Here is a 27960-nt window from a genome sequence, read left to right on the forward strand (position 1 = left end):
ATTTCTGTGCTCAATACGCCTCTTCGATACCTGCTTCATTTGCGGTATAACTTTGTTCAAAGACTCGCGATACACAGGCCAATGTCGTTATCTATCTCATCGTTAACTCGAGTCGCAACGTACGATAACAGCCTTAGGTAAAACTTTGCGAGACCTTCCGACGTTGGTAGCAACTTCTGACTTTCCAGCGTTACATATTTATTATTTCGGTGGGAACGTAGGAGGTTGCGGGAAAAGAAAAATCGTTGGAAACCGTCGAAGTGATTTATTGTTCCATATTTATACACATAATAAGCGAATACGATTATATCGTATTAGGTACTAGATCGTATTGTATATATATTCATTCATTTATTTATATATCGAGCATTCTGTACAATAAATAAAGACTCTAGAGCATTTAAAACATAACACGGTGTACTCCCTTGCGATTGCCATCGAAAAGTGTACAATAATTTAACGAGTTTCCCCATGCGTATATTGTATCGTCCTTTCAGACACCGTTCGTCAGAGGCGCCACGACGACGACGCGACGCCTAGCTTCATTCGATCCGAGGATGTATATACACCGCACAGGGTTTTACTTTGAACTTGTCAAACAAATCGTAACATTTCCCCTCCCCGTTCGACACGGTCGATGATCACGTTCTCGCGGGAAACTCTGATAATTCTTGCTCTTCTTCAACGCATTGAACAACTCGGCCGAACGCGTTCGTTTACACTTTCACGAATATATTCAGAGAAAACATGCGACGTACGAAAAACATTGTCACGCTGTCTACGTAAATGTGTGAATCGATAGTCTTGCTGTGTTCCTGGTCTGTTCGAAAATCGTTAGCCATCGTTATAGCTTGTACGAAACATTTGAAATTCGCATCGGCAGAGAAGACGCGAGTCGCAGACGATATTGTCCACGGATAGAGCGTGTGATATGTTGGCATTGAAACGGTGGCGCATAGAAAAGAGTAAAAGTCAAGTATAAGATTTTGCACGCCCGGATGTTCGTATAAAAAGGCATACGAAGACGCAAGACTGGCAGAATTCAAAGGTCTTTATAAAAAAGATCATCTCGAACGAATCTCGGCTAAGTATAAAACGATATGTCGCGTGTTTCTATGCGCCAGTGATAACGGTCTGCGTGTATTTGTGTGTATGTACGTGTGTGTTTAGCGTACGAATATCGAATGAAAAGCGAATGTGATCGAGGCAAAAAGGACGCGGCTACTCGATTCGGTCGAACCCTTGGCCCAACCTTCGAACAACCTTTGACCTTCCATGACACGAGTAATATCTCTAACGATAGGGTTCAACTATTTATACGATCGTGCAACGTACACTGCTCTTGCTGCTGCTTCTTCGTCGTGGAATAAAATCGTCCTCGATAATCGAATCCATTCGTTAATTGCGATTTATTTAGAATGGAAATTTCTTTATCCTAAAACGGAGCTGAAAATAGGAGAGAGATGCGCAGGGAAAAATCGCGACACGATCGTCGAATTTCGTATTTGTCTCAGCTGATGATTTTCCAATTTCAATTTCACGGTTCACTTGAATTTTCCTCTCGATTAGATCACTTTCGGCGAGCAAAGAATCGTACCGATCGTGTCACAACGAAACCTGCAATTTCGTTAAACTTCCACATTACGGAATGAAAGGAACGACGCACTCGAGTCATCCGTTTCTTTCTCTGTGCACCGTTCGCTTTCTCTTCTCACTCATTCAACGAGCGAATAGATGAATCTTATAATCGGCTACTCGATCGATCTTCGTCGAAACGAAGCGATCGCTCACGATATATTACTATTGTCTTCTTAAATCCACGAACCGAGATACATACAACATGCATTTCTATCTAACGTGACTAATGTTCACGGGAACGCTCGTTTCGCTTTCTCAAACGAGCATTATCTTAGCTGGAACAACGAGTTCTCCGAACGTTTAACTCTTTCAGCCCTGGTCAGCGTTAACGCCGGCAAATTTCATCCTCGCGTGTCAAACATTTTATTTCCCTCCTGGATAACCCTCAGTAAGTAACGTATTTTGATATGTTTGTCGAAGAACGATAAACCTGAGAACATTTTATAAGCGAACCTATAATGAAAAGTAAAACCGCAAAGGCGTACCATATATTTCGTAGCATATACAGCGACGTGGAAAATCGGATATGTTGCGTAAAAGGAACAGAACTTTGCTTTCTCCAATTTCTTGCCAATGCCGCTGTTGTCGAGGACTGAGAGAGTCAATAGCATGGAGAATTTGAACATTCCGGTTCCTCCTCGATTTATGCGATCGTCTCACTTATCGTAAACACGCGGTTGCACAAATTTCGAGTCCGTGTTGTTTCAGTCGAGAGGACTCGAGGGATCGGCAGCTCCTTCGAGGAACAGAGGTCCCGCGGTAATAAGCACAGGAAGAACCTGGACGAGAAAACGCAGCACGACACGCTATCCAGCGGAATCGTTCCCTTGGTACCGTTGGCATCGTGCCGAAAAGGACAACAGCCGGTCGACCCGCCCTGACGACTGTGCGTCCTTTCTCGTACAGGATTCACATGGCTGAATCACGAGGCCAACGATAGATTCGCGTTTCTCGTTCGTTCATCGTCGGACAGACGCGAGACGACCAGATTCTCGTTACGATTACGCCGCAGTCGAGGTTTCGTGCAACAGACACAAGTCGCGTGATCGTTAGCTGCGTTGGCAATTAAGGGGAGCTTTTCTTTCGCGATCAAAAGAGGAGTCTTCTGTTATCGGCTGATGTCGTTAAAATCGATCGTCCTTTTCTCGATACCTGCGGAAATTGTCATCTCGTTGCTCTTCTCGAGGGCGAGCAACGAGCTTTATTTATTTCGTTTCACAGGCGATCTTTCTCGGGACGGTCGGAGTTGTCGATTCGGAGGACTCGCAGTATACAGTAGAGATCGCGAGAACTCGGATAGAAAGATTGTTAAAGATCATCGTTAATCGACTCGCCAAGCAACTAACGATTTACCCCGAAAATTTGATCGTTTCTTCCTTTCGATGATTACCACTACCAGGAACCGAAGAAGAAGGTGGATAATATTCCTATTAAAGTCAGCCAGCCAACCAGATTGAAGGATCCTCTTCTGTAGACAGCGTTGTTCATGCAGGTCTCCCGGATGCTGATGTTCTTCAGGCCCCGACGGCTCAGCAGATTGTGAACGCCTCGTTTATCGCTCTTCTGTAAGATGTGCTCTCGCGAGAGCAGCAACGAATACAGTTGATTGTCCGGGCTCCGGGAGCAGAAGGTCAACACCATGTCCGAGGCCACGGCTTTCATTACGTGCACGTTCCCCGTGAACTGATGGTACGGTCTCTCCGACACTGTCAGCGTACCTGTCGAAATCGTCGCGATCGATTAGAGCTCTATGCTTGCAACAATAATGTAGCGAGGAAGCAAGGAAGGAGAAGGAAGGCCTAATGTAGAAGAAGCGTGCAGATTCTGGCCAGAGGAAGACGAGAAAAAGCGTAGAATGTGCAGTGTGAACTGCGGTGCGTTACTGTACAGTATAGAATGTAAGGAAGTAGATAGTGCGAGGGGTAGCCTGGAAAAAGTGGAGGCGGAAGATATTGCGAAGTAAATTGGCTGAGGGATTTAGAAAAGAAAAAGAAAGACAACCGAGACCAAAGATAAGATTAGATAGTAATAAAGTGAAATGAAAGTAGAATAGATCGAGTAAATAAGCGACTAGTTAATTAAGGAGCGATGGTAAGGCAGCGATCCATTTTCTAGGCTCACGAGGTCGAAAATAATTAAACAAATAATAAAATAATACTTCGGATAAAGAATGACGAGTGATGCTGTGTCATTGCGATTTTGAACCGGTGACGCTATGCGATATTCCACAGTTTTGTATAATATTCTTAAATCCTTTTATATTTCAATCTTGCTGTCATTTTAGCAAGCAAAAAGAGCTCGCAACGTTTTAACAGGATGTTTAACGTAAAATCGAAACCGGGAATCATGCATAGAGATAGGATACTATTTATGGAGATATTTCTCGATCGAAAAATTGAAAAAATATAGCTGTATCGAAAATGGCCGGACGAACGTAGCAGGGTCAATGCTGCAATATACATGCAGCTTGAAATTCTGATATTGAAAATATAAAACTGTCGAAGTTTATTTTTTATATGGACCCGTCATAACGCGTTGCATCATTCGTGCGTACCAGAACGAAAGATGAACAAATTGTTCGAATCGTTGGTGGATTTTGAATGTTGCACGACGGGGGATGAACGGCAGTTTGATTAACTCTGTGTCGGTTAACCGCAGGAATTGCCAGGCGATTGTATCTCGTAGCACGACCTTGGAAACTACGAGATTTATCACAGGATGTTCGCTGTTCACACAGAGAAAGAGTAAAAATCCATACTGTTTAAATTCGCCTAACTAGAACACCGAATTAAAGGCTACTAAACGATGAAACATCAAGCTTTAAACGCAGCTAGAGAACTGAGAAAGGAAGCATCGTAAATAAAATCGCGATAAAGAGAACGAGATCTGATCCTGCGGAGAAAAAGTCCTGAATCTGATCCCGAATTTTCTTCGAAAATCTTCTCGATCACCATTTTCCCTTGTTCCTTTTAATTTCACGGAAATGCATCGATAATGCATATGAAACTATTGGAGCAACTTGGTCTCTGTTTGCAGCGATATTTCTCTCGTGTATTCTATGCATTCCATAGACGTGACGTCGCGTCGTTCCAAACGAATGGAACTGAAGCATCGAAATGATTTGAAATCGGGGAATACGCAGCCGCGATTCAAGGGGAATCAGCAGAGGAAATCAGTGAATCGGTCTGATTATTGTCTACGACGACTGGGAATGCCGGTGTGCTCCCGCTGGAAATCTGTCACATTACGCGCCATTATGTCGTTGATGGTGTACTTACGCCGCTGATTAGGAATACGCGCAGATAGGATTATCGGATGTCGCGCTCAGTTCACGTATGCCATTCCACATATCGCATCTACGTATCGCCATTAATTTTTCTTACCTTCGATGCATACGTTCTACTTTTCCCAACGATCTCACCATTGTTATTTGCCTTTCCAACGACGAACGTCGGTTTGTATGCTCGAAGTATTGCCAGATAATCGGATACGCGGGATGATCGTTGTTGAGAACTTTTGTTCGAAACGTCGTTTCGTAAGATGAGCGGAACGACTTGAAAAATCGTGGCGATCGTTCTGATCAGCACTCTGTACAATACGGAGTATCGTTAAATTTGGCGTTTTTTTAAATCGTTAAACGAACGTTACGTTCCTGTTGAATGTTTGGCCGATAAAACGGCGGGTATTATTACTTCGGGAAATGATTGTCACGCGTCTGTTACGTGCCAATCGCAATAACGTCAACAGCCAGTACTATCGTATTATTATTGCGTCGTCCATTAAGCTGTTTCATCATGTAAACGGTTACTAGCCTTCGGGATATTGACGTTTAATCGTATGAAACTAATTGGAGCGGCCGTTCGGTCGCCCGAAATTCTGCCGAAGGACTTTACGTTTTCATCGAACGAATCATTTTATCAATTATTTTGCCGCGTTTATTTCCGCGTCGATCCACGGCACGCGCACGTTTCGACGATGATTCGCAATAGCAGCAGCTTACAGGGAACGGCTGAAACGCCCCGGGAATGAATTCAAGACTGCTACGAGAGATCTTGTCATTCTCGCGCGCAACACGCGCCTTTGATTTATTTTTCATTTTCCAAGTCGAGTGCTTTTATCCGGACTGTATCCGTTTTATGGTAGAAACAGGAGGATCGGGGAATTGGCACTGAAAACAGGAGGCAAGCACGCGACAAACAAAGAGACGCGGGAACTCTGTTTAAAAAGTGACACGGTCGCGTTGTTTCGATAAAGTCCGTTGAATTCGTGAAATTTTTAGTAACGTGTCAGCAGAAACGCCATAGAGATATTTCCCGTTGAAAATCAGCGTATGCTTTGTTCCGCTGTTTCGAAACTGAATTTTTCGCTAACCCGCCAGATCGCGATCTTGTTTGGTCGAATCACTTTCATCTCATGCTCGTTCGTTCAAAGAGTTCAGACACGACGCTGAGTCGATTATATCGGCGATTGATCACATAAGGAATCTGTCAAAATATCTACGATACGGATTTTTGCATATATATTTCGTAGCACGTAATGGTATAAAATTGGCGCAAGAATATTTTTGGGAAACACCGTAAATTGAACGAACAATAATATCGCAAAATTTGTAGCGCTTCGTTTGCTAATATTTTACGCTGTAATGTAATATCAGTTGAAATTCTATAAAAATATCGCTTTTATAACATACAGGAATAATCTATCAGAAAAACAAACTTTTGCGTGGACAAGACGCAAGGTTCGCCTGGTAGCCAATTTGTCAATGAAGCAAAATCCAACCATTTAATAACGCGGTGCTACTCTGATAAGAAAAAAGAAACCAGAACAAAGGAACGGAAGAGGAGTTTGAGACTAAACGAAAATTTGGAAAGACGAGATTCGAGTTAAACGTCGCCTCGCGACCAAGTCCAAGGGATAAGTTTCTGGCGAAGGAGAAGAGGCAGAGGAGGCTTCGAGAAATCTCGATCCGCGAACGCATTGTGCTCGCTTTCGCGAACTCTCAGCTGTCCGTGGATACGAGACAGAAGAATGGAGCGGCGAGATGAAAAAAAGGAGCCCGGCAAGGGGCTTTTGAAAAATTATTTTCCGCGTCGACGGTTTCTCGCGGATTTTCCCCCGCTCCTCCGCGGCTTCGTTCCTCTATCCCGAGCCAGCCCATAATTGGATGGGCTGACTTCTCTCCGGCATGACCGACGAGACCACGTTCGGCTCTATTCTCGCTGACAGTTAACCGATAATCACGCCGGCTACCTGGGAATTCATTAAGATCGTTATCGGATGCACCTTACGACTTTAATTACCGCCACTGGTTTCCTACTTTGTTCCTAAGTCTCTAGAGCTCGATAATTAGCCGCTTAGAAGGCGATCGTTCGGCGAAAATTGTCCTCCCCTGTGATCGCCTTTTGACCGACTACTCCACATATTTCACGCCTCAAACCATTTCTTCCTCTATCGTTCTCAGCGTTTCTCAGTCGTTCAACATTCTGTCGTTCGTCCCAATCCGATCGCTACCAATAATCGAAGAAAGACGTTCATTCGGATTTCCATTGCTCGTAGTCGACAGGAATTCACACCCTCGTTGTATTTCAGACGATTGGACCGAGAGATTTCCAACAGAAACATATCACAGATATCGTTGGTGAATTTGATTCGAAAGTCAACAAAGGTTCCAAGTTCTTGCGGGATTAGCTTCGATCGAAAACTATGATAAAACACGCTTTTACCATGGAAGTGACCATTTACCTGCTTGTCGATCTCGTTCTTAGGAGACAACCAGTTCGATTGGCTATTTCGTTCCGCCCCCTTTGTTTTATCGCGTTTATACGGCTCATTGATCACCAACTACGAAAGCTGCATCGGGTCAATGAATTGAAACTGCTTTGAAGTTAGGAGCTGACAACTGGTAAGCCACTACTCTTGTAGGAACAGTTCTGTTTAGAATCCATCGGACCATACCGAGACGCGATTTCGAACCAGATGATGGATCTTAATTTCCTCGATAGAGGAATCTATCTAAACGCCAATCTCCTTCCTATATATCTTTGTCACGAATTTGTCACGAGAATTATTTTATTAAAAAAGGAAACCACTGACTAAAAGAATGCCTTGGTTTGTATTAGGCACGACTATAGTTCGATACAGGACTATTACCGATCAGAGTATCGGCCCGATCTTTCGCTAAAAACAAATATATTTGCCAGTATATTGTACACATACAGTCACATATATACGTAGTACACAGTACGTGTGTCACGAGATACGCGGAGGATATTTGTAAAGTCGTTTCTAGACATCGAAATGAAGAAAGAAAGGTGCATAAAAATGTCGTCCAAGACTTATTTCTCAAGCTATAAATAATTCTCCATTTCACGTTAGAAATACACTGGTAACAAAGAATCAAGTTATCTCACTTACATTTCGTAATGTGTCATCGTTTCTTACTTTGACATCTATGAACCAAAACGAATGACACAATATCGTGAGATTGAGAAACAGGACACACGAGCATTCGCATTAGCGACTAGCCAATTTGGCCACGTTTAATCTGGTCGGTTATCGAGGAAAGTATATTTCTGGGAAATCGGTTACCTCGTCGGCTTACGATAATCGTCTTTGAAAGAAGTTCGAACCGAGTAGCTCCAAGTTATCGAGCTGTTCGTTATTATCTATCGGTGAGGAAACTTCATTGGAGCAGGAACTAACCGGGTAGCTTTTTTATTTTTTATTTTTCTCCCCCTCGCGCCACCAACTGCGACGTTTCACGGGGGAATTATTCTTCCGTTTTATGCGCCACGAATGGCACGCTGACTATCCTCGCGGACCGAGAAAAACCGTTCAGCAAAATCGTGGACGGCAGAATCATTGTCGGGAATTACGCTTATCTACTCGATTCCCACTCTTTTTCACAGATTTAACAGAAAAAAATATTAAATCTCCGCAGCTTTTTGTCAAGAACGCTCAAAAACAGAAAAGAAAAGAGAACAAAGCAGACGAGAAAGTCAAAAGATTATTCGAATTTATTTTTTCCGTTTGGGAAAAGCTCGTGAAAATTTGCATCGGTTCGCAAAAGAAGGATGGTCGAAGTGCCGCACCTAAAATTCTGATAAAGCGTCGTTCTATAGATCCTAAAGCCTCACAATCAATTATGGCAAACGCGATGGGATAGTTGTAAAACAAAATGCACATGAAGTAACCCGAGAAGCGAATTGTAAGTTTGTCCACCTCAAACGATCGTAATTTCAATGCACAGCTACTTTCCAAAGGAAATTGTAATAATTAATAACGATAAAACTCGACGAATGAAATAAGTAAAATATCACATTAAATACGCAAATATTCCGCGAAGTATGTTTGTTATTAAACTATAACCAGCTTCTAAAACAAGATGGAAAGCATCGAATACGAAGAATTATCGCTATATTTCATTTTTCTCATCTTCGGATTGCAATTTTTCAACAAAATCATCGTCGACGACGAAGTATGCCAATGTCGATGATGGCGTGTCGTATCGGAATCGTAGGTTCCCGAAGTGGAATTTTGATATCTTTTGACCATCTTCCTTTGCGAATTTCACAGCAGTTAAAATTCCTTCTTCGTGTTCCGAAATTGTAATCTGTTTGGGGACGAGTTACCATTTTGAAAACTGGAGGAGATCCAGAAGCCCGGCTTCCTGGTGATGTCCGGTATCCGGAAGGTGTATTCCACACTGCCGGCCTCCTCCACCCACAATAGCTTCAACGAGGACAAGAACTTGGCCGATTTCTCGGCCTCCATCAGGTTCACGATCGGACAAGAATCGACCACGTACGATCCAACGACAGGTTTCGACGAGTCGACTTTGTGCTCCAGCACCTCCACCACGTACCACTTGCCCATTATCTGAAATCAATACCGGCACAAATGGATTTATTACGTTCGCGTGCTAACGCAAACGCGCTCTGACGCGTTCCGATCGGCAAAGCCGGACTGCTGCAAAGCCGGACTCTGCTGTAAAGCCGGCAGATTTAGGAAACGCGAACGGGGGCTTGGAATGTTGCCTGTTGGTGCTACCCACAGTTTCGATCGATGCGATTTCCCAAGATTACAATTGTTTCAATTTGTTTACGAATTGTTTGTTACTCGTTGACAATGAACCGTCGTAGTTCCTTATCTTTTTGGTAACATTATACGAGCAGAGTTACGTAAAAGCGTTGCAGCTTCATTTCATCGAAACTATCGTCAATAATACAGATTTGCCGAGCGTAGAAACTTTTCTCGTTTTTTAACGCGGATATTAGAAACATTTACGTGAAATATATTTATTTATTTTATATAATCGATAGTAGGAATTATTTATTTTATAGTACGGATACGAAATACACAACGGACACGTACAATGTTCAAAGATCCTCGAAAGAATCAATATCGATTACCAATGCACTTATAAGAACGATCAGGCATCCTCTTACGTTCTCATCTTCGCAATCTGCCTCTCGATTCGAGCATTCGAATGTCATTACCAGGTTATCAAATTTTGCAAACAAATTTACTAGCTTAGATTACTTTGGCGGTTCTCCGGCATCTTTCGAATCCAATTATGAACATAAATGGATTAGACAATTAGGCAACTATTATAGATATCAATTATGTATTATGGTATTTCACCTACGTATAAAGTAAGGGCCAACAAGGTTTAAATAAATAAATAATAAATAAATATGTTTCTTTCGAGATGTCTCAGAGCTAAACCGTATATTTTTCGAACATTCTAGTAATTTTTGAGAGTGCGGATGGATTCTTTCCGCGTAAAATGGTAGAACATATATGTGGAAAAATGCGAGGCAATATTTTTGTGGAAAATCTCGATGTGATTTTTAATCAAACATTGAATTTTCGCTCTATACTTCGTTATCATGATCTTCCGCCGATTCGATGTTGAATATCGACTGCATAGTTCGCAGTTTCTGACTAGAAAATCTGGAACGAGGGAAATTCAACGAGTTTTTAAATCGAATGTCAATTTAAATCCCGGTTTCGTAAAAGTTATCTGCATAATTACGACCGAGCACCGTCCCAAACGATCCAATTTTTCGAATTATTAGCACGTTTTCGTCCACGGTAAATTGGTAATTCGTGTATCGAAATGATTTGTCCGTTTATACGTATAACGGCAGGATGATAAAAAATAATTCTATCAGATGAGCGGAGGACGCAACGACGTAAAACAACGGCGGTCGTCGATTGAAGTTAGAACAGTCGGCTTATCGTGTATTTTCACTGTGAAACAATGGGATGCGTGTTAGCCAATTTAAAAACGCATCAAGGGAATACAGAGTTTCGTAGGATCGAATTTATCGATTCTTTATGTTTCTTAAAGCATCATTTTGTAATTACCCGCGAGAGAAAATGTCCAAACTTCAACTACTTTTCATGGCTCGATACGGTGTAACCTCTTAAGTACGAAAAGTAAAAGTTTATGAAAGTGTCGCGATCCATTTACCGCGATAGATTTTCGCGATCGTGAAAAATTCTCGTCGTTTAATAAACCATCGCTCTTCGGTTCCGTTCCAATAAACGTACAAATCAGTCACGAGAAACTTTTAAAATTTAAAAGCAACTTGACACGGGCTTAATCCACTTTAACTTGGCTTTAACTTCTCGCAGCTAGACTGTGAAGTTCGAGGAGAGACAAGAGTAGCGATACCCGTCGTCATTTTGACGACTGAATCTTTAAGTAGGAAGGAAGATTGAATGACGCGATTAAATGCTAAAATAAATGATAATTCACTGGCCAACAGGGAACGGGTTGTCGTTCGTGCCGCAGGAAATCGTTCGCTCGACGAGATAATCCGCTGACTTTAGCCGAGGAACGGATAATTCAAGCTCGTGCTTAAACTAAATTCGCGACGATTTATTGGCCGTGCAATCGGCTATGAATAAACGAAGAGAAATAATATCGATCGGCTCGAATCGGCTGGAGATCTCGTTGCTCGAAACAACATTTCGTTTATTTAGGACGAACGAAGAAGAAAAGATCTGATTTCGATGTTAACTGGGTTTTGCAACGAGCAAGTCGATCCATCGATAAAGCAATCATCTGAAATCTTCCCGTTGATTTGATGTACGGATAATTGAAAGTAAACGCGTGCCACTTCGATTAATAATTAATACCGTAATCACGATGGGTATGCGAGATGAAACCGCGAGCATTTCCATCAGATCGCGTGATTTCTAAATGAATTTTACGTCGAATTAATCGTGATATCTATATTCGAAAACAACGGGTATAACGATGGCCAATTAACGAAGCCAGCTCGAATCCAGTTAACGCTATGTTGCTGTAATCCAGGCTTTATTCCATTTGCAAGAAATATTTCGCTATTCTCGAGTATCGAAATCGTGCCGACCAATGGAGCCACGGAAGTAATAAGATTCCGAGTGGTAATTAGTCGACAGTTAACCGTGCTAGCTGCAAACAACCGCATCGTTGTCGAAAACTTCTCTTTGACCAATACGCTCCAATAGCGTGCGCTCGATTTGCCTCGTTTCTCTCGGCAAACGCAATTTCGCCCGAAAAGTAACGTAATTTCATTCGCCGTGGCTGTTGTTCACCAACTTACCAGGCTGGACCATACTCGCGGACATACTCGTTGCTATTGCGTTAAAAACGTTGACAATAACGGGGCCGCGATCTGTACGCAAAATAATTAAAATAACAAATGCCTGGTACTGGATGGGCCGAGCGTGAAAATGCTCATCGGCGAACACGGAATACACGGCGGAACCAGAGACGCATAGGGGCGATTTATTAAAGTTACGCCGCGGCCTGATACACCGACCGGCCATTCGTTCCGGCCCGCACGCGGTATTGCTACGGAAAACGGACTTTAAACTGGACTTCATAGTGGCGCGTAATTGCGACGCCCGGCTTTTATGAAAGGGGGCAGACGCGCACTTTCCACCACGGGCCCTTCGTTTCTCCCGCGGATATTTCGCAACAAGCCGCGCCAGAGATGGCCAACGGCGGATTCATTTTTCAAGGGTAATTACACGCTCCGCTACTTCTCTCGCTCGTTTATCACGGGATATTAGAATATAATTGCCAGCCATACGCGCGCGCGCGCGCGCGCGATTTCCCATTGTCGACGACACGATCGAAAAGTCGTTCTTGTTGGTCGAGGAATTGTAAGGTAATTTGCAGATGTACCGACTATCCAAAACCCCTCGAAATTGGAAAAAGATTCATCGTGAGATACGCGGCCCTTTGGGCTGCGGACTGATTCGAACGTAACGCCATGTGTTGATATTTGTCTATATTTTCCGCAACTTAATAATTTTAACAATCATAGGGATCATTTTTAACCGGGATGCGCGTACCTTTGGGCGTCCCTTTTGTTTGTTCTTGTTGGGAAATTGGATAGCAGCGTCGAAAGGTTCGTTGCAATTGCTACGACGCGTGTTTATAATGGAACGACGATGGTGGGAGGGAGTAGAATGCAATGTCGAAGCAACGGCGAAATATTTCCACATACCCGTGGGCAAATTCGCCTGTTCATTACTTTAATTGGTTCACGGTCCACTCTGAAATTACGCAGCCTCTAATATACGCGAGAGCGATTGTCGTGCGGTGTACGCGCGACCTGATTAAACATTGCCTCCGATGTACACGAAATGACTAGTAATTGACTCGTCGTGCATGCATCGTTACATTTATTTGGCAGAATGTCTAAGAATGATAAAAGGATGAATGGATAGTTTGCTAAATATTCGTATGAATAACGCTGATTGCCTGATTGCCTGATGTCTGATTATTGATGGTGTTATATCACTTAATATCCTTTCTTTGGTTCTTTTTCGACAGAGATTCTATTGGATCTTTTTGTTACGTTCGTTATCAGATAAATTGCCTTTTTAATTGTTGAAAATCCTGTTCTGTTCTTGTTGAAAAGACTTGTTTCTTTGCAGGTGTTACTCTTACACTTTTGTCTTGTCGAAAATGGCTGATGTTGCAGGTATTGGTCTTTCATTACAAACTTTGTCAACGCTATTGCGTTCTTCCTTTATTATTGGAGTTCCTTCTGTTTAATGTACTTGCAATCGTATTACATTTTTATCGTTCAAAAGTTCTTGATTTAATACCCTTCGACTGGATTTTTGTTATTGGAATTCTTTCCCGATACAGCGTGTATAGAAGTCTTTTTCTAATATTAAAATTCATTTTCTGAATTCCTTTTATAATTGTCCAAGTTATTTAATTTCGTTCGCTTTAACAGAACTACAGAGCCATCAAGTCGTCTTTTTTCAACGCGGGAATCTTCCCTTTGCTCCGCTTCCATCGACGAGGTTCATGCTCAGCACTCTCGTACGACTTCTTTTACTACTCGAGTCTCTCCTTGATGTCGTGGTACTGTCGTTCTTGAGTGTCCTTGGAATTCCTCATAGAATTCTTCCAGTAGCAGAATCACACCTCCGAATGTACAAAGTTTTCATTGTTGCCACTTTCATTGCAGCGAAAAGTACTCCAGAAGGGTACTGCTGAAGAGAACACGCAATAAATTATCTTTCTAATCAGCGATCCCTGTTGCAAACTGTAGTTGGAACCGTGAGATAACCCCGCAGAAACTCGTAAAAAATATTCTGCAGTCGTGAGAAAGAATTTTCGAAAAAGTCACAAAGACTGGTATTCGAGCCATCCATAAAACGTTCGTGGTCATTCAATTTTCCGCAAACGCCCACGAATGACGCGTACAACATGGCACGTGGTTGGTAGCAAGTGTTCCGGCTTCGCAGCCGGTTCTAGTATTGCTTAATTGAGCATATCAGGAAATATAGCAGTGTATTTCTTATCGACTTTACATTGTGCTCGATACATAGCCATCCAGCTATACCCTATCGATTGCCATAACGGTATATCGATTGGCACGCGAATTTATGTCAATATTATCGGATATCGGCTAGTGAATTGTAGCAAACATTTCACGACTTAGGTTTTTCTATATCTCTGTCCTTCTGCACCATAAACGTCGTATCTATTATTTCGTTAATCCTCGTTTAATGGTATACTCCGACTATCCACCGTCCACTCGGCTGACGTTGATTTACGCTAATTTTCCACCGCGCAATAAAGGCAACCCAGCGCGACCCTTGACATCCATGGTGAATTTTGCAAGCGTTTTCGCGAGTCTAGCTCGTAAAAGAACGTTGTTCGAGCCGAGCGACTACGCGGTAAATGAAGCAATATCGTTGATAAATGAGTCGACGATTCCCAGCCAACGAGACGAAACTCGAACGAGATTCGATCGTGTATAAGGAATAAATCTGGAAATACCAGAATTACGACATCAACCAGCACCTGGCGTTATTGTAAATTGTTTTAATCTCAGGGTATTACTTTTAAGGTATAGCGAATATATAAGACGCGTTTGACTTTTTACGAGACTGCCAGTAATTGGAATACTCTAACGTAAATAACGAAGACTGCGCTTTCCTTTTTATCTCGTACAAACATTAGGCAGAATTATATCTATTTCATAGTTTTCCTGCTGTTTTCCCTCTGCGTCTTTTCTTCTTGAATACTCGATGGAAAAAACAGAGACCGTGCAGTCGCACCGCCGGAGGATATGTAACTTCTTGCGACGCAACAGAATTCAGCGCAAGTGGAAATTTATAGTTCATGGAGCAGCGTGCTGGCAATAATATTTTGCCTGTTTCCGGCGGTTTCCCCTCCCCTCTTTATCTTTCTCAGCACTTGGCAAAAGGAGAGACGCGCCAGGCCAGCCGACTTTAATTTCTGCTCGTGGAATAATTATTTTTCCAGAAGATCCGTGTATCCTTAAACTTTTTGAAGGTACATCCTCGGTAATAAACATGAAAATGATATTACGCCAGGCTCTCTTACTCTTTCGCCAGATATTCCACCAAATAAATCATCGTTACGACAATTTTTCTCGTTGAGAAAAGAAAGGGCGCTTTAGGCTGTGCGATCCTCGCGAGATCAATCCGCTTAATAAATCGCTCGATTGATAAACAGCGTCTAACTGTCGCGGAGTTCGATACGAGAATATTGCAGCAAAGTGCAAAGCAATCGTATCGCGAATGTTGATTTACTAACTTTTGACTTTTACTTCCGCGACGACGGCACGTGTGAGCACGCGGTGCCGCAGCATTTCGACACGTTGCGTTGCGTTGCACATTGCGGAAAGCACCGGAGAAATTTAATAATGTCACCGTGCTGGATGCACGTGCGAACGCCCGCTGTTTTCTTATTATATACTGCGAATCGTTACAATTCTTTCGTTTATCGAATTTATCTAATCGATCGATATTTTCATTATCGTCATTTATTTATTTATTTAACGAACGGCGTAAAGTTTCATTAATGTACAAGCACTATTACACAAGAAATCTATTATTACACGTGCAATCTTTGAAGAGACGGATCTGACAAACTAATATCGTATTCTTTTTGGTCATTTTTACACAGGAGAAGCTTCACCAGTTATCCTGTTTTCCCTAATGAAATTCACCTTTCGGAATATATCGGCATATTTAAGACACCCCGTGTCCTTTGCCTTTCGAGTGAAGCTATATTATACAGATTATCACGAAATATCAATTAGATATTTCGCAGCGAATGAAGACAAACAAGAACGGTAGTAAGAAAATGATCCAACTTCGAGTTTCTTCAATCCCGAAATGATGGGTGGAGGAGACTCGAACACCGTAGAAGGGTTAAACGTGGAAGGGTTAAATAAAATGATATCGAATCGAACGATTGGAACGAAAGCAATTAGAAAGTTCCAGCTTGCCATCTGCGCTGTATGAACTCTGTGAGAACCGGATGGGAAACCACCGTGGAAGTGACTGTTACTAATTGATTATCCGTAAACGAACCGGCTGTTTTTTCTCGTGCAAGTTGATCCTGAATATCAAGGAACGAAGAAGGAACGAAGAAAAGGGAACGATGAGCTTTAATTAGTCAGCTGTGCGAGTAACTCGATCGTCTTGCAAACGATAGAGTAGTAGTAGATTTGTCACGATTTCCAAGGAAATCTAATTCGAGCTTCTCGAGGTTCTCTGATTTTCCACGCGACGTTCAATTTCCTTAGACAGAACAACGCAAGAGACGAGACGAATCACGAACGCGAACGCTAAGATTAGAAAAACGCTTGAGAGAACCAAGATTTAGCGATCATCGTGCAGCATGAAATCCAGTACGATGATTTTCTATTATAATATACACAATGAGATATTCGCTTTGGAATACACCTGTACAATATAACGTTTCAAAAACGACTGACAGCTTTCTACATTTAACCAATATCCCAGACACAGCTAATTATCGATCGTCTACTTAATTTTCTACTACAATATATACGTTGACTTTGACACTTCACAAATATGGCTGTCAAATAGTCGAAACGACATTCGGATGATATGCGGATGTAGGTACTGGCATAAACAATTTTCACTGAACGAGCTAACGATATAACTAATTAATAATGTAATCAAAGGAAACGTGCTAAGAGTCGTCGCTACTTTCAATTTCACGATATACAGTGCGGCGAATAATTCTAAACTCAAGCTCACTTTTTGAGTTTTCATAATGTAGTACCGGGGCCAGAAGGCCTAAGGTATCGGCCGAACTGTAAACAATGTACCGTTGGGTCCTTTAAGTGGACAGTTTACGTGAAAAGACTGCGTGACCTTGATCACGGGGGTTTCGGGATACCTGTTCCGAAGAACGGGAAAAGGTAGTGTGTGCAGAGCGGGTAGAGCGGGCAGAGCGTGTGGAGTGTGCGAAGTGGACAGAGTTTGGATTGGGAAGCAGAAAGCTGCATGCGAGAATAGAACGTAGAACAGCATTATAATCATTTCGTTGCTCTTAAATATATATTAAATCAAAACATCATCACTTGTCCTTTCTCTCTAAGACCCATTTGGATACTACAATAATATTAAAAGAAAGATTGACAAACTCGTTTATATAATTCCATATTTGAATATGAAACGGAAAAGAAGATACAGGGAATACAAAATTTGTCCTTTCAAAGTCTGGAAGAAATTCAATTTTGACATCCTGTTCTTGAGTGTTGAAAAATATAAAGTCAGTGTTAATTTTCTTACTTTTTCATTCGATATTTCCCTTCAGTTTTGATCAGTTGTGTGAATAGTTACACTATCTATTAGAAATATCGAGGAAATAATACGGAATATTAATAATAAATATAAAATAATATAATATATAAATATATAATGTAAATTAATAATAAAAATAATAATTCAGTCTACAATTATTCACAGCACTGTACGTCTTTCGTTAAATCTCTTTTTGCCATTTCACAGTATCTATTATGAAATATTTTTAAAAGCGAAAATATCTAATTACTACGCTGACTTGCCAAATTTTATTAACAATTCTACGTATCTCCAAAGCATATTTATTCGCAAAATGATTCTTTGTTTTAGTGGCTAAGGGTAGACACACGATCGAAACGGTAAAATTGCCTTTTTGGCTTGCAACAGAAATACGAAAAGGGTTAAAAATCAACTGGAACACCACCAAGGACCGGGAAATCCTTCTCACGCGGACAAATGTAGAATACAAAGCTTCAGCGAAGGGTTTCATAGCGATCCTCGAGTCTAACGGTACACGTCTGGTAACTCGCCACGTAGCTTACGTTGTGTCGCATTCGACGTCATAAACGTTCTTACGAAATTTATAAGCAATATGCAAACTCTATTTTAAGAGATTAATGAATCGAGTAATTAAGAAGAAGATAAAGAAATGGTATTCCACTCACATTAGTATTCGAAAGTCGATCATTCGCAACGTACAATCGTATAAAATTTTCAGCCGCGTAGCTTTGTCTACAAAATTTCTCGCATGGTTTACGAAAATTCGCTAAAATATCTGAATACCAACCAACGAATGCACAAAGGTTGTCAGAGGAAAAAAAAAGGAATTCGAAAGCCAATTATTCGAAAATGCGTGGAATTTCGATCGCGTTGATTTTCTTTTCAGCATTGTCGGAACAGTCACGGTGGATGAATGTGAGTTAATAGAAGGAACAAACCGGGTCGGAACAAGCAACAACAGAACGCTACGCGATCCTTTCATCCTTTCGTGAAATACCGTTTCTCCTGACTCTTTGTACAAAAAATCGTGGCATCGAACGGCGATCGCATCGCCAATTTCGCGCAGGCTGAAACACAACCAGCTTAAGGTCGTTAAACGTTGTGAAAATGCAAATGGTGTTGGGAATGTCGTGGCAACGCGACAGATTCGAATGCGTTCGGAATCGAAACTAAAAAATCCCCCTCTTTTTTCCCCCTTCGTTTCTTTTTCGACGTTGCAACGTCGGTTCGAACATGGTCGGACAGAGGCTGGAACAAAGCCACGTAATGACTGTTATAAGAGGAAGCGATAAATATTCCTTTTGTCCAAGTTTCGGAGAATAAACGGCACCGAACGCGGGTGTGCCTATTCGCAGATAAATTTCCGTTTATTGTCCACGCTCTCTCTCTCTCTCTCTCTGTATCTTTCTCTGTGCCGTTTGTTAATAATTTATACCGCTGTTCACGCGGCAGGAGCGTCATTTTTCGTGAGGATAATATCGTAGGACTCGGTGGAAACGTCGCTATGTATCTCGACGATGTTGAGGCCGATATAGTTTACGCGCAATTGAAGATGAAGTAGAACGAGTGGCCTGAGGGAACATTTTCTTACGGCATTCTATAGGATGTTAATTTAGAGTTTTCCAACTTGTTTCACCCCGAGATGTTTTAAGGTCAGAAGCTCGTCGATCTTGGGCCTTCGAGGTCGATGCTCTTGGTATCGATCTTCTAGACTTTCGAAAGTACAGCTTTCTTTTATATTCTCCTGTATCTTATTCAAGTCGAAGTTTCGAAGATTTTAGGCTATAAAAATTGTAATTTTTTCACCTTGACCTTCTTCGCAGGGACTTTGCGAAAAAAGCTTGGAAGTATCGGTGGCTGTGCCACGAAATATGATAGAGCAACGAGCAGAGCGGTTAGTGGGTGATTTGTCATCGGATTCATGATACGAATCGAATGACGAGAGGAGACAAAAACGAGCGGAGTGGGACACGTCAAAAGTCGTAAAGATGCAAATGCAGGTCTCGTCGGAAAAATTGCCGGCTGTCAGCCCCGAAACGGCTCCAAGTCGATGAATCTCGGCGTATGCTGAGCTTTCCTGTTCTTGTTCGATGGCACGGCCACTGGGAGGGATGATATGCGGCCGTATATTATCCCTATGGAGGTTGACTTTATCGTGTTCCCATTTCCGAAACCTGATGGTGACGGTCATTAAATCGGGAATAAAAAAGCCGGCAAAATGCCCTGGATGTTTTCCATGCTATTATTAACCTTTCATAACTAAAATTTTATTTGCTTCCGAGTGGCAAAGATCGTAATTCGTTAGAATTTTTTGCTTTAATCGGAAAAAAATTTAATAATTGCTAAGAAATATTTCTATCTAAAACGCAATCTACTCTTCGTATATTCATTATAATTTTGCAAATATCTCGTTTCACAACGTAACGATATTTATTTGCAGATAAACGATACATATTTTACGGAAGTTTCAACAAGATATTCTTATTTAAATGCTTGCCACTGTGTATATATATACGTATATGTAACTTTACGCGTTTGCGACATCACAAAGGATTAATTTCTCTGTACGGAATATTCCTGTACATCTTATACGATAATCCTCAAAGGAAAATAGTTATTGGCAGTGGCTGAAAAATGTGCGATACATTCTTTATGCGGATTATCGGCATGCATGGAACGCTTTGTTGCAAGCTTCCAACGTGCCTGCTTGAGCGCGACACGTTGACAAATGCAAATTAAGGTGTGCGCGTGGACACGCGAAAGGCTGAAGAAAGAGACAATACCCGGAAGGGATCCCTGACGAGTCATCGGATCGACACCTACCAAGGAGGAAGAGAATCTCTTCGTCTCTCTGCAAAATTTAATTAAATTCCTTTGGCCAGCGATTTATTTTGAAAACCACTCGCTCGACTCATTTTTCATTCAGCCCTGCCAGGGTGTCGATTGATTCCTGTACTGTGCTGTCTTTTGCCCGCTGTACCGATAGAGATAACGCGGCCCGATCGATTATGCGATTCGTTGTTCACCTGGTTGTCCTATACAGACGATTCGGTTCTCGAGTCGAAATCGACTGCAAAGGTAACAAAGAGGTATTTCGAAAAAAGGGAGAAGTCGAAATGCGATGTTACACGGAAGAACGAGAAAATAAGTGGAATCGTGACGCTGTAAAGGGACGAAAGAGATTAAAGAAACGAGCATAATCGATGGAATTCCCGATCCTCGAGACAACGAGCCTCCGGCGTACATAACTCGTGGTAAAAGACGATCCATCGAGTTACGACGTGGCATCGGAGAAGGCGAATCTACTCGAGCGAGCTTTTCATCTCGAGTGGCCCATTTTTCAGCCGAAAACGCGATTCGATCGTTTCATTAAAGCGGCATCCGCCTCGATTAAAACGGCAAACTGCCGGCTGAAACTCTTCGAATTCCTCCTTCGACGGTTGGATTTCCTCCAGGAAAATTGAATCTCGCGTCGTGCCCGACGTTCGAATAAATAGACGATTTACAGATATTCACTCTCTCTCTCTCTTCCTCTGCTTTTTCTGTGGAAACATCTCCGATCCGGAGAACGGTGGAACGACACTCGTTGCCTGTACACTTATCGCAAATCATTCGAGTTTATTTCCCCTCTCGACTCTGTGTCCGCCACGACGCTTTCCATTAGAACGGAAATCGATCGGGTGCGTTAAAACCAGTCACCAAAGCAACAGATCGCTTATTCTTCCACGTCGCAGAGACGGTCCTGGTCTTTCCACGGGGAAATTGATTCCTTCGTATGATTTCTCTTTTTCGCGTTCCGCTCTCCCGACTTTTTAACTTTCTGCCGTTTGCCGTACGAAAACACGTTGCGCGAGAAAAGCAGAAAATTCGTTCCAAGTATCGAATACACGGTGTTTAATTCTCTGTAATTGTTTGCAACTTGAAAGTTAGGCAAATATCGAAAGAAAAACAAATAATCATATTTCAGTAAAAATGTTGTTTACCATGGAAAGATGGTACCAAGTTATTTCGTTGTTGTAAAAGGAGATCGTTCGAAAGTGATTGAGAAACGTTGCATTTTACATTTCGCGAAAAAATTTCACGATGTTAAACGAACTATAACCAATTACAATTTCCTTCTTTTTTCGTACGCGACAAAAGCTGGAAAACGAACGAAAACACTTCGCTTCCCTATAATTTCTATATTTATTTGCTCGTCAAAGACAAGCGCCGTCACAACGATCACGACAGCTGAGGAAAAGTCTTCGATTCGAGTCTTTGGACCTGGCTTTTTGTCAGTGTTTCCTTCTTTATGTTCAAATCGATACTTGGAGAGGTGACATCGCCCTTTACCTACGGGTAGGAAGAAAATTTACGGTTCTTACACTCCTCTCTTTTTACCAACTTATCGACAAGCCTCGAGATCTCCGGGAAAATGGCTGCGAACTCGAATCCCGTCCCTCCATTTTACGGACAGCGCGCCAAGGTAAACACTTCGCGGGAAATGCCGATTGCCAGGGCGAATCTTCGACAGAAGACGGGCCCGGGTTTAAGGCTGTTTATAAACAGCGGTAGCGACGGAGTGCATCGAATCCGGCGAAACTCTATCGGATTCTTTGTTAAGACGTACGATAAAAAGGTGGAACGTAGAAATGTCGAAGAACGGGTATGTGTGGGTAAACAAGAACCTAGAATCCCGAATAAATAGAAAACCCAATTGAAAACGGATAAAAACTAACGTCGATCTACAACTTGTCTTCCGCTTTCTTACAATGTCTCGTGCTAAAGCTCGCCTATATGAAAGGTTTTCCCGAAGTTACAAAATTCACCACTTTTGTTCTGCTGTTTATAACTCTTATCAATCGCTTTAAAGAAAAAGAAATCTTCGACTAGTAGAGAGCTCGTTGTGAATATATTAGCGTTTCTTATACGAAAGTTTCAGAAATTTCATTGGCGTTATAACGAGACATGCTTATCGCGACTATGATAATTCTTATAAATTTCAAAAGTATATGTATCGAATCGCGTGGATATTTTTTTAAACGTATAATATGTTGAAAAGAGAAAAATTTCATTTGAAAAGATATTTCCTATGTATCAATTTAATATTGTACCTGAGGTAAGATCCGCCAATATATATATGTGTATACTCTTTAGAATTTACATTGGATTAAAATTCTCGATGGTTCGTATGCTGGTCGACGGTTGAACCGTGGATTTTCCAAGACCACGGGAATTAGTGTTCGCCGGAGGATCATAGGAGGATAGCGGCGATGCCCGTGGTCAGTACCAATTATGGTTTCAGGGAAATCGGTTTCATTTGCAGTTCGCTAGATGAAGAGGAAAATCCCTGAGGGTTACCGATGGCCTACGCTCGTACAATCAAGTCTGTTTTCTTCCGGAATAAGATATCCTCCGCTGCAATACCTTTTGGTTCTGCTGCATCCGTAACTATCGAATTTCCATGAAATTGGATAACGAATTTTCATAAAATTCATTCTTGTTTTAATGCGACCGACTAGCCGGTACGAAGTCGCAAGGATCGAGAAGGATATTTTCGCGATCGAATTATCATGGAATTTTTGGTCTTCGTATAAATTACCTTCGTAATTTTCCGCTTGAATCGGTAGATTCGATGGCGAACGAATTTCAACACGGACGATTCAGTCTTGTCATACTTCCATTCTCTGCGAATCCGAATCGCAATAGCTTCCAGTCACTTTCTCACTCCCGTGCTTCTGCCCGTTGACGTATTCCATTTCCCAAATCCATATCTTGAATTTCGTAGATTTCCGACGGTCTACGGTGTTGGAATCGAATAGGAACAGCTCGGTAGAGCGTACTCGATATGTTTATTTGTTAGAAAAACGGTTTTATCATCTCTTAAAACTATTTTCGGCGTGACATCTTCTCCACTTTAAAGCTTCGAGCCGAGATGACAGTGGAGTAGTTTGGTCGAAGTTAATTTAACCATTTTATGATATTTTAACCATCAAGATATAAATCACGCAAAGACGTGGTTCCAAATAATGTTAGAAATTAATCGATGTTGAAAATTTGATAAAAAAGATTGTTCCGACGTGTATCATATAAAACATTTACTAAAGATCCCACGAGTTTCTTTCTTTTTTTTTTTTTTTTTTTTTTTTTTTTTTTTTTTTTTTTTTTTTTTTAGTAGATCGATGGTTTGTATAGATTGTTATACAAATTTTCAATATGAAAAATTCCCAGACTGTGGAGGCAGCAGAAGGATACCATGGCAACAAAAATGAAATATTCAACAGCTGCGGAATAAATGAATTGTTAGCGTAGTAAAAGACAATCATAGCCAATGATGAATATTATATGGGAAACTAATTAATAGAAATTTCAATTAAAACGATTCGTTTCTTCTCTTGGAAGGAACAAAAGCGACAGAGCTTTGCAAACAATTGAATAACAAGGAAGAAAAATAGATCAAAATTGTAAGGGAGAATGGAAATAAAAGCGATTGTTCTCGATACTGGTCGACTAGTTGGTTAATGCGGATACGATAACCTGGTGATTTGATGTACAATTTCGCGGGGCGTAAATGCGGCACGTTAGCAACCAAGACAAATGGCATCAGCCATGGCCACCGGTTATATTTGTTCGGTCGCGTTCTACGGTCAAACTGAAACCCATTGTTTCACGAGCCACCTAATTACACGTTGTGTAAACCGGCGTCACTTAACCGCTGTCGGTGGCCGTGACATAATCGAACAAGAAACGACCCTGTCCATATAATATTTCGGTAGGACGCGCTTACCGATTGTAATTTCGACGTGTGGCCGACACGGTTCGGATGGCGTTCGACTTTAATTAATAAATAAACGATTGATCAAGAAATTTCAGTACCAATTTTCCTACTCCTATACGGAAAGTTGGCGCAACCTCATCTGTAAAACGAACACGGCGAAACTTCGTTCGTTACATTAAAAGAAAAAAAGAAAAAAAATGTTCATCGGCCGGAACTTTCTTTTCGGTCCGCGATAAATCACTACACGGTTTCGCGATTTATATTCGGATTCGTTAAAAAATTGCGCGTCCAGCGAGAAATTAATTTTCAGAGTTATCGTGAATTATTGAATCGCAAGGAATTTACGGATAAAAAGATCTGGCATGAAAAAAAAAAAAAAAAGAGAGAGAGAGGAAGAAAAAAGAACGTTCTATTTTAAGCGTCTATTTTTGAGCCGCGCAGCTTTGAATAAATTACGTTTTTGCAGAAGGGTCTTCACACGCGAGACAGGACGCGTTTATTAACACTCCGACCGACCGATTAATAACGTTTCATAAATTTTCTAGGGGCGAAGGCGCGATCCAAGCTACGGTCGAGTAAAAGGCGCTCGAAAATATGCGTTCCCCTAATCGATGTGATTAATTTAATACGAGCCGTAAACGCGCGCCCGCGCTCGGCCTGAATATCGTTTCGACACGCTTCAGAAAATTGCATGTTCCTCCCGCCGCAGGATCTATGTGTACGATACGCTGTAAATTTCACCCTTGCTGCGTGCAACCTCCGTTGCACCTTACATTAAACGCTCGAGTAACTTTGAAATTATATTTACCCGTAGGTAATGCAGCTCGATATCGATACCGTTGATTCGCCCGATCCGATATACTGTGTAGCCTGTACATACGCGTATTTTAAATCAATTATCATCCCTCTATTGTCAACGATAGATAGAGGCGGCAAGCTGAACGTAGCTGCACGATTACACGCAAATGTGATTTTCAGTCTTCGAAGGATATTCGATTAACGTGCTTCTTTGCCGCGTATTTCCTTTTCCAACGTCTTTCGATGGTTCAACGCTCTTTCCAACGGTCCAACTATGCAGGTATTTGAAAATAAACTTGCGAAATCTATATTGCAGCAATAAAGATAGAAAGGAAGAAAGTTCGCGATATTGCGTCAGGATCCGCGATCTATGGGAATCGAAAGGTCAATCTTCGTCCTTTAGATCCACAGGGATTGAAGAAAATTATTTGCCAGATCGTTGATGATGCGAGCAAGCCGAGACGAGGATCCAGGTTTAAGTAACGCAAGTAGTTTTAGATCCGCCGAACGGGATCTCCGTGAAACTAATCATTAAAACTTTGAACCGACTTCAAACATTGTCCGATCCCGCATTCCAGATATGGGGAATCTCTGCCGGATTTCCCCGAGTTCCGAAGATTTCGCGAACGACGGAAAGATGTGTTAAAAGTCTCGAAAGTTTTGCGAAATTACGTGTCCCCGAACCGGCGAAAGAATCGCATTAACCAGCCGGCTGGGATCTCGCGTCAATCTCATGCATTTTTTATGAGAACGTACAAAAGAAGCCGGAAGGATGGACTTTTTTAGTTCTCACCACGGCGACGAATTAACTCGTCGTGTCGTCTCGTATCGAACGAGAAACTGCATGAAACTTTAGTGTCGTACTCTGTCGCTGTAACTCCGAATTTTTCTTCGCCCAGAGAGACCCTGACAACGAAATTACGGACCCTCGCACGAAAGCACCGTGTCCAAAACAGGCGGGTGCGCTCGCTCCAAAGCCCATTTGCCAGCGTTGGAAGTTTTCCTCGCTAACGTCACGAAACTAGACCGTGTTTCCGGCGGGGAAACCTGGCCGACTTGCGAGTAGGCTACGCGTTTAATCAAGATTACCTACGTTTCTCCAGGGTCGGCTTGAAGTTCGTCGCGATAAATTCACACCGCATAAATCTTTCCAAGTTGACACGTACTGCGGTAACGCGTTCGGCAGCGCGCGTTTTCTTTTTCCAATGACCTCGCTCTCTAAACGTGTATTTCGAGTTTAATTAATTAAAAAGATGCCAAGGATAGCTGGAAAATTAGAGAAACAAAGGAAAGGAAGAATAGAAGGAAATAGAAACGTTTGTAGATTTTATTGGCAATTGATACGCGATTTAATTTGTGCGAATGCCAATGCACGCGGCCACGGTTCGCTCGAAAGCACCTGACGTGAAAATTAATCAGGCTAATTCGACTTCGTATCAATTTAATATGATCCTGGCAGAACAGCGGGAACGCGGATCGTTTTGTTTGGTCTGACCACCGGCATCGTTCACGGGACACGTGTAATTGTACGTGCCGGTTGAAACGATGCGTTTGAACCGGTGCGGCGGATTAATCAAATCGGCCCCGCAGCCACGTTTCAATATTTTCCGACCGATTAGACGGTATCAATTGGCTCTTTCTGCCGCGTTACGTGCCTCCGGTAATTTTAATTGTTCGCGAATTTCCCGATTCATCGCTGATTCCGATGATTGACAACCGGCAATAGATACCATTCCTTGTGCTCTTGGCGATCTAATTACGCGTTATGCCAAAACCAAATTTTCACTGTTTTCACGAAGCGACAGTTTGAAGAGTGGAAAGAGCAAACATATCGGCGAAACAAGTTTCTATTCGCTTAAATAATATGCTGTTTCCTCGAGTCAGCTATCTCGGTCAACTTCATTCGTTGTTAGACATTGTTTCTGCGAAACCAAATCTACCGCTTAACGAAGTTGTCCGTCATTCGATTACGCGACTCCGTAAGCTTCCGGGCTGCTGTAGCTACTTACAATTAGCTACTTACAAGATGTGGAAAATTGGCGAAGATTATTCCGACGACTACAACGAAGCGAAGAGATTTTCTCCGTCTGAGTTTCTTGAGAAACGATCACTTGTATTTTTATTTCTTGTTTGCGACTGAAAATTATGAACGACAGCGTGAGAACACCGGCAAACGTTAGCTTCAAAACGTCGTTCGTTTCATCCTGATACGAATTTTCGTTTGGGAGATATCGTCGTTCGAAGAGAAATAGTTTGCTGGCACCTCTCGCTCGCTCTCGTCACTGACCTACCTGAAAGCGCGACACCTGTGCACTGGTCAATGCCAGACGACGAATCAGCGTTTTTTGTACCAGACGCTAGTATGCAATCGGAGGAAAAAATGTGGGTCATGCCGATTCTTAGAATCCATTCACGAGACTCGCGTGTGTTCGAATGCTCTGCCTTCAAATCCCGTATTTTGCAAACGAATTGAGATATCGAAACGAAACAAAAAAGAGTTTTACTGGGTTTTCGCTTTTCCGCAGCGAGTGCATTTCTAGTAAAAATCCTTTATTTTTCCTGTGGTCGCAGCGGTCGCTGTTTGTTCAGGATTTGAATGTAAACGAAAATTTCGATTCCTCGGTTACTTTTTGCAAGTTACACAGATTTAT

At 41.9% G+C, this 27960-nt stretch overlaps 1 protein-coding gene and 1 long non-coding RNA gene across 2 annotated transcripts in view; both read right to left on the reverse strand.

Moving 5' to 3' along the window:
• Window positions 1-250: 250 nt before the first annotated feature.
• LOC126920610 (uncharacterized) overlaps window positions 251-27960 on the reverse strand; it is a 57277-nt gene continuing 29567 nt past the window's right edge. Inside the window, exons 2-3 of the mRNA XM_050731255.1 lie at window positions 9270-9516; window positions 251-3356 (exon numbers count right to left, since the gene is read on the reverse strand). Of these exons, the coding sequence (XP_050587212.1) occupies window positions 3031-3356; window positions 9270-9516 (573 nt within the window). The 3' untranslated portion in view covers window positions 251-3030. The remainder of the gene's footprint in view (window positions 3357-9269; window positions 9517-27960) is intronic.
• LOC126920626 (uncharacterized) overlaps window positions 19393-27960 on the reverse strand; it is a 36972-nt gene continuing 28404 nt past the window's right edge. Inside the window, exon 2 of the long non-coding RNA XR_007712021.1 lies at window positions 19393-23533. This is a non-coding gene — a long non-coding RNA (uncharacterized LOC126920626). The remainder of the gene's footprint in view (window positions 23534-27960) is intronic.

The sequence above is a fragment of the Bombus affinis genome, chromosome 9 (assembly GCF_024516045.1).
Source record: "Bombus affinis isolate iyBomAffi1 chromosome 9, iyBomAffi1.2, whole genome shotgun sequence".
NCBI classification, from domain to species: domain Eukaryota; kingdom Metazoa; phylum Arthropoda; class Insecta; order Hymenoptera; family Apidae; genus Bombus; species Bombus affinis.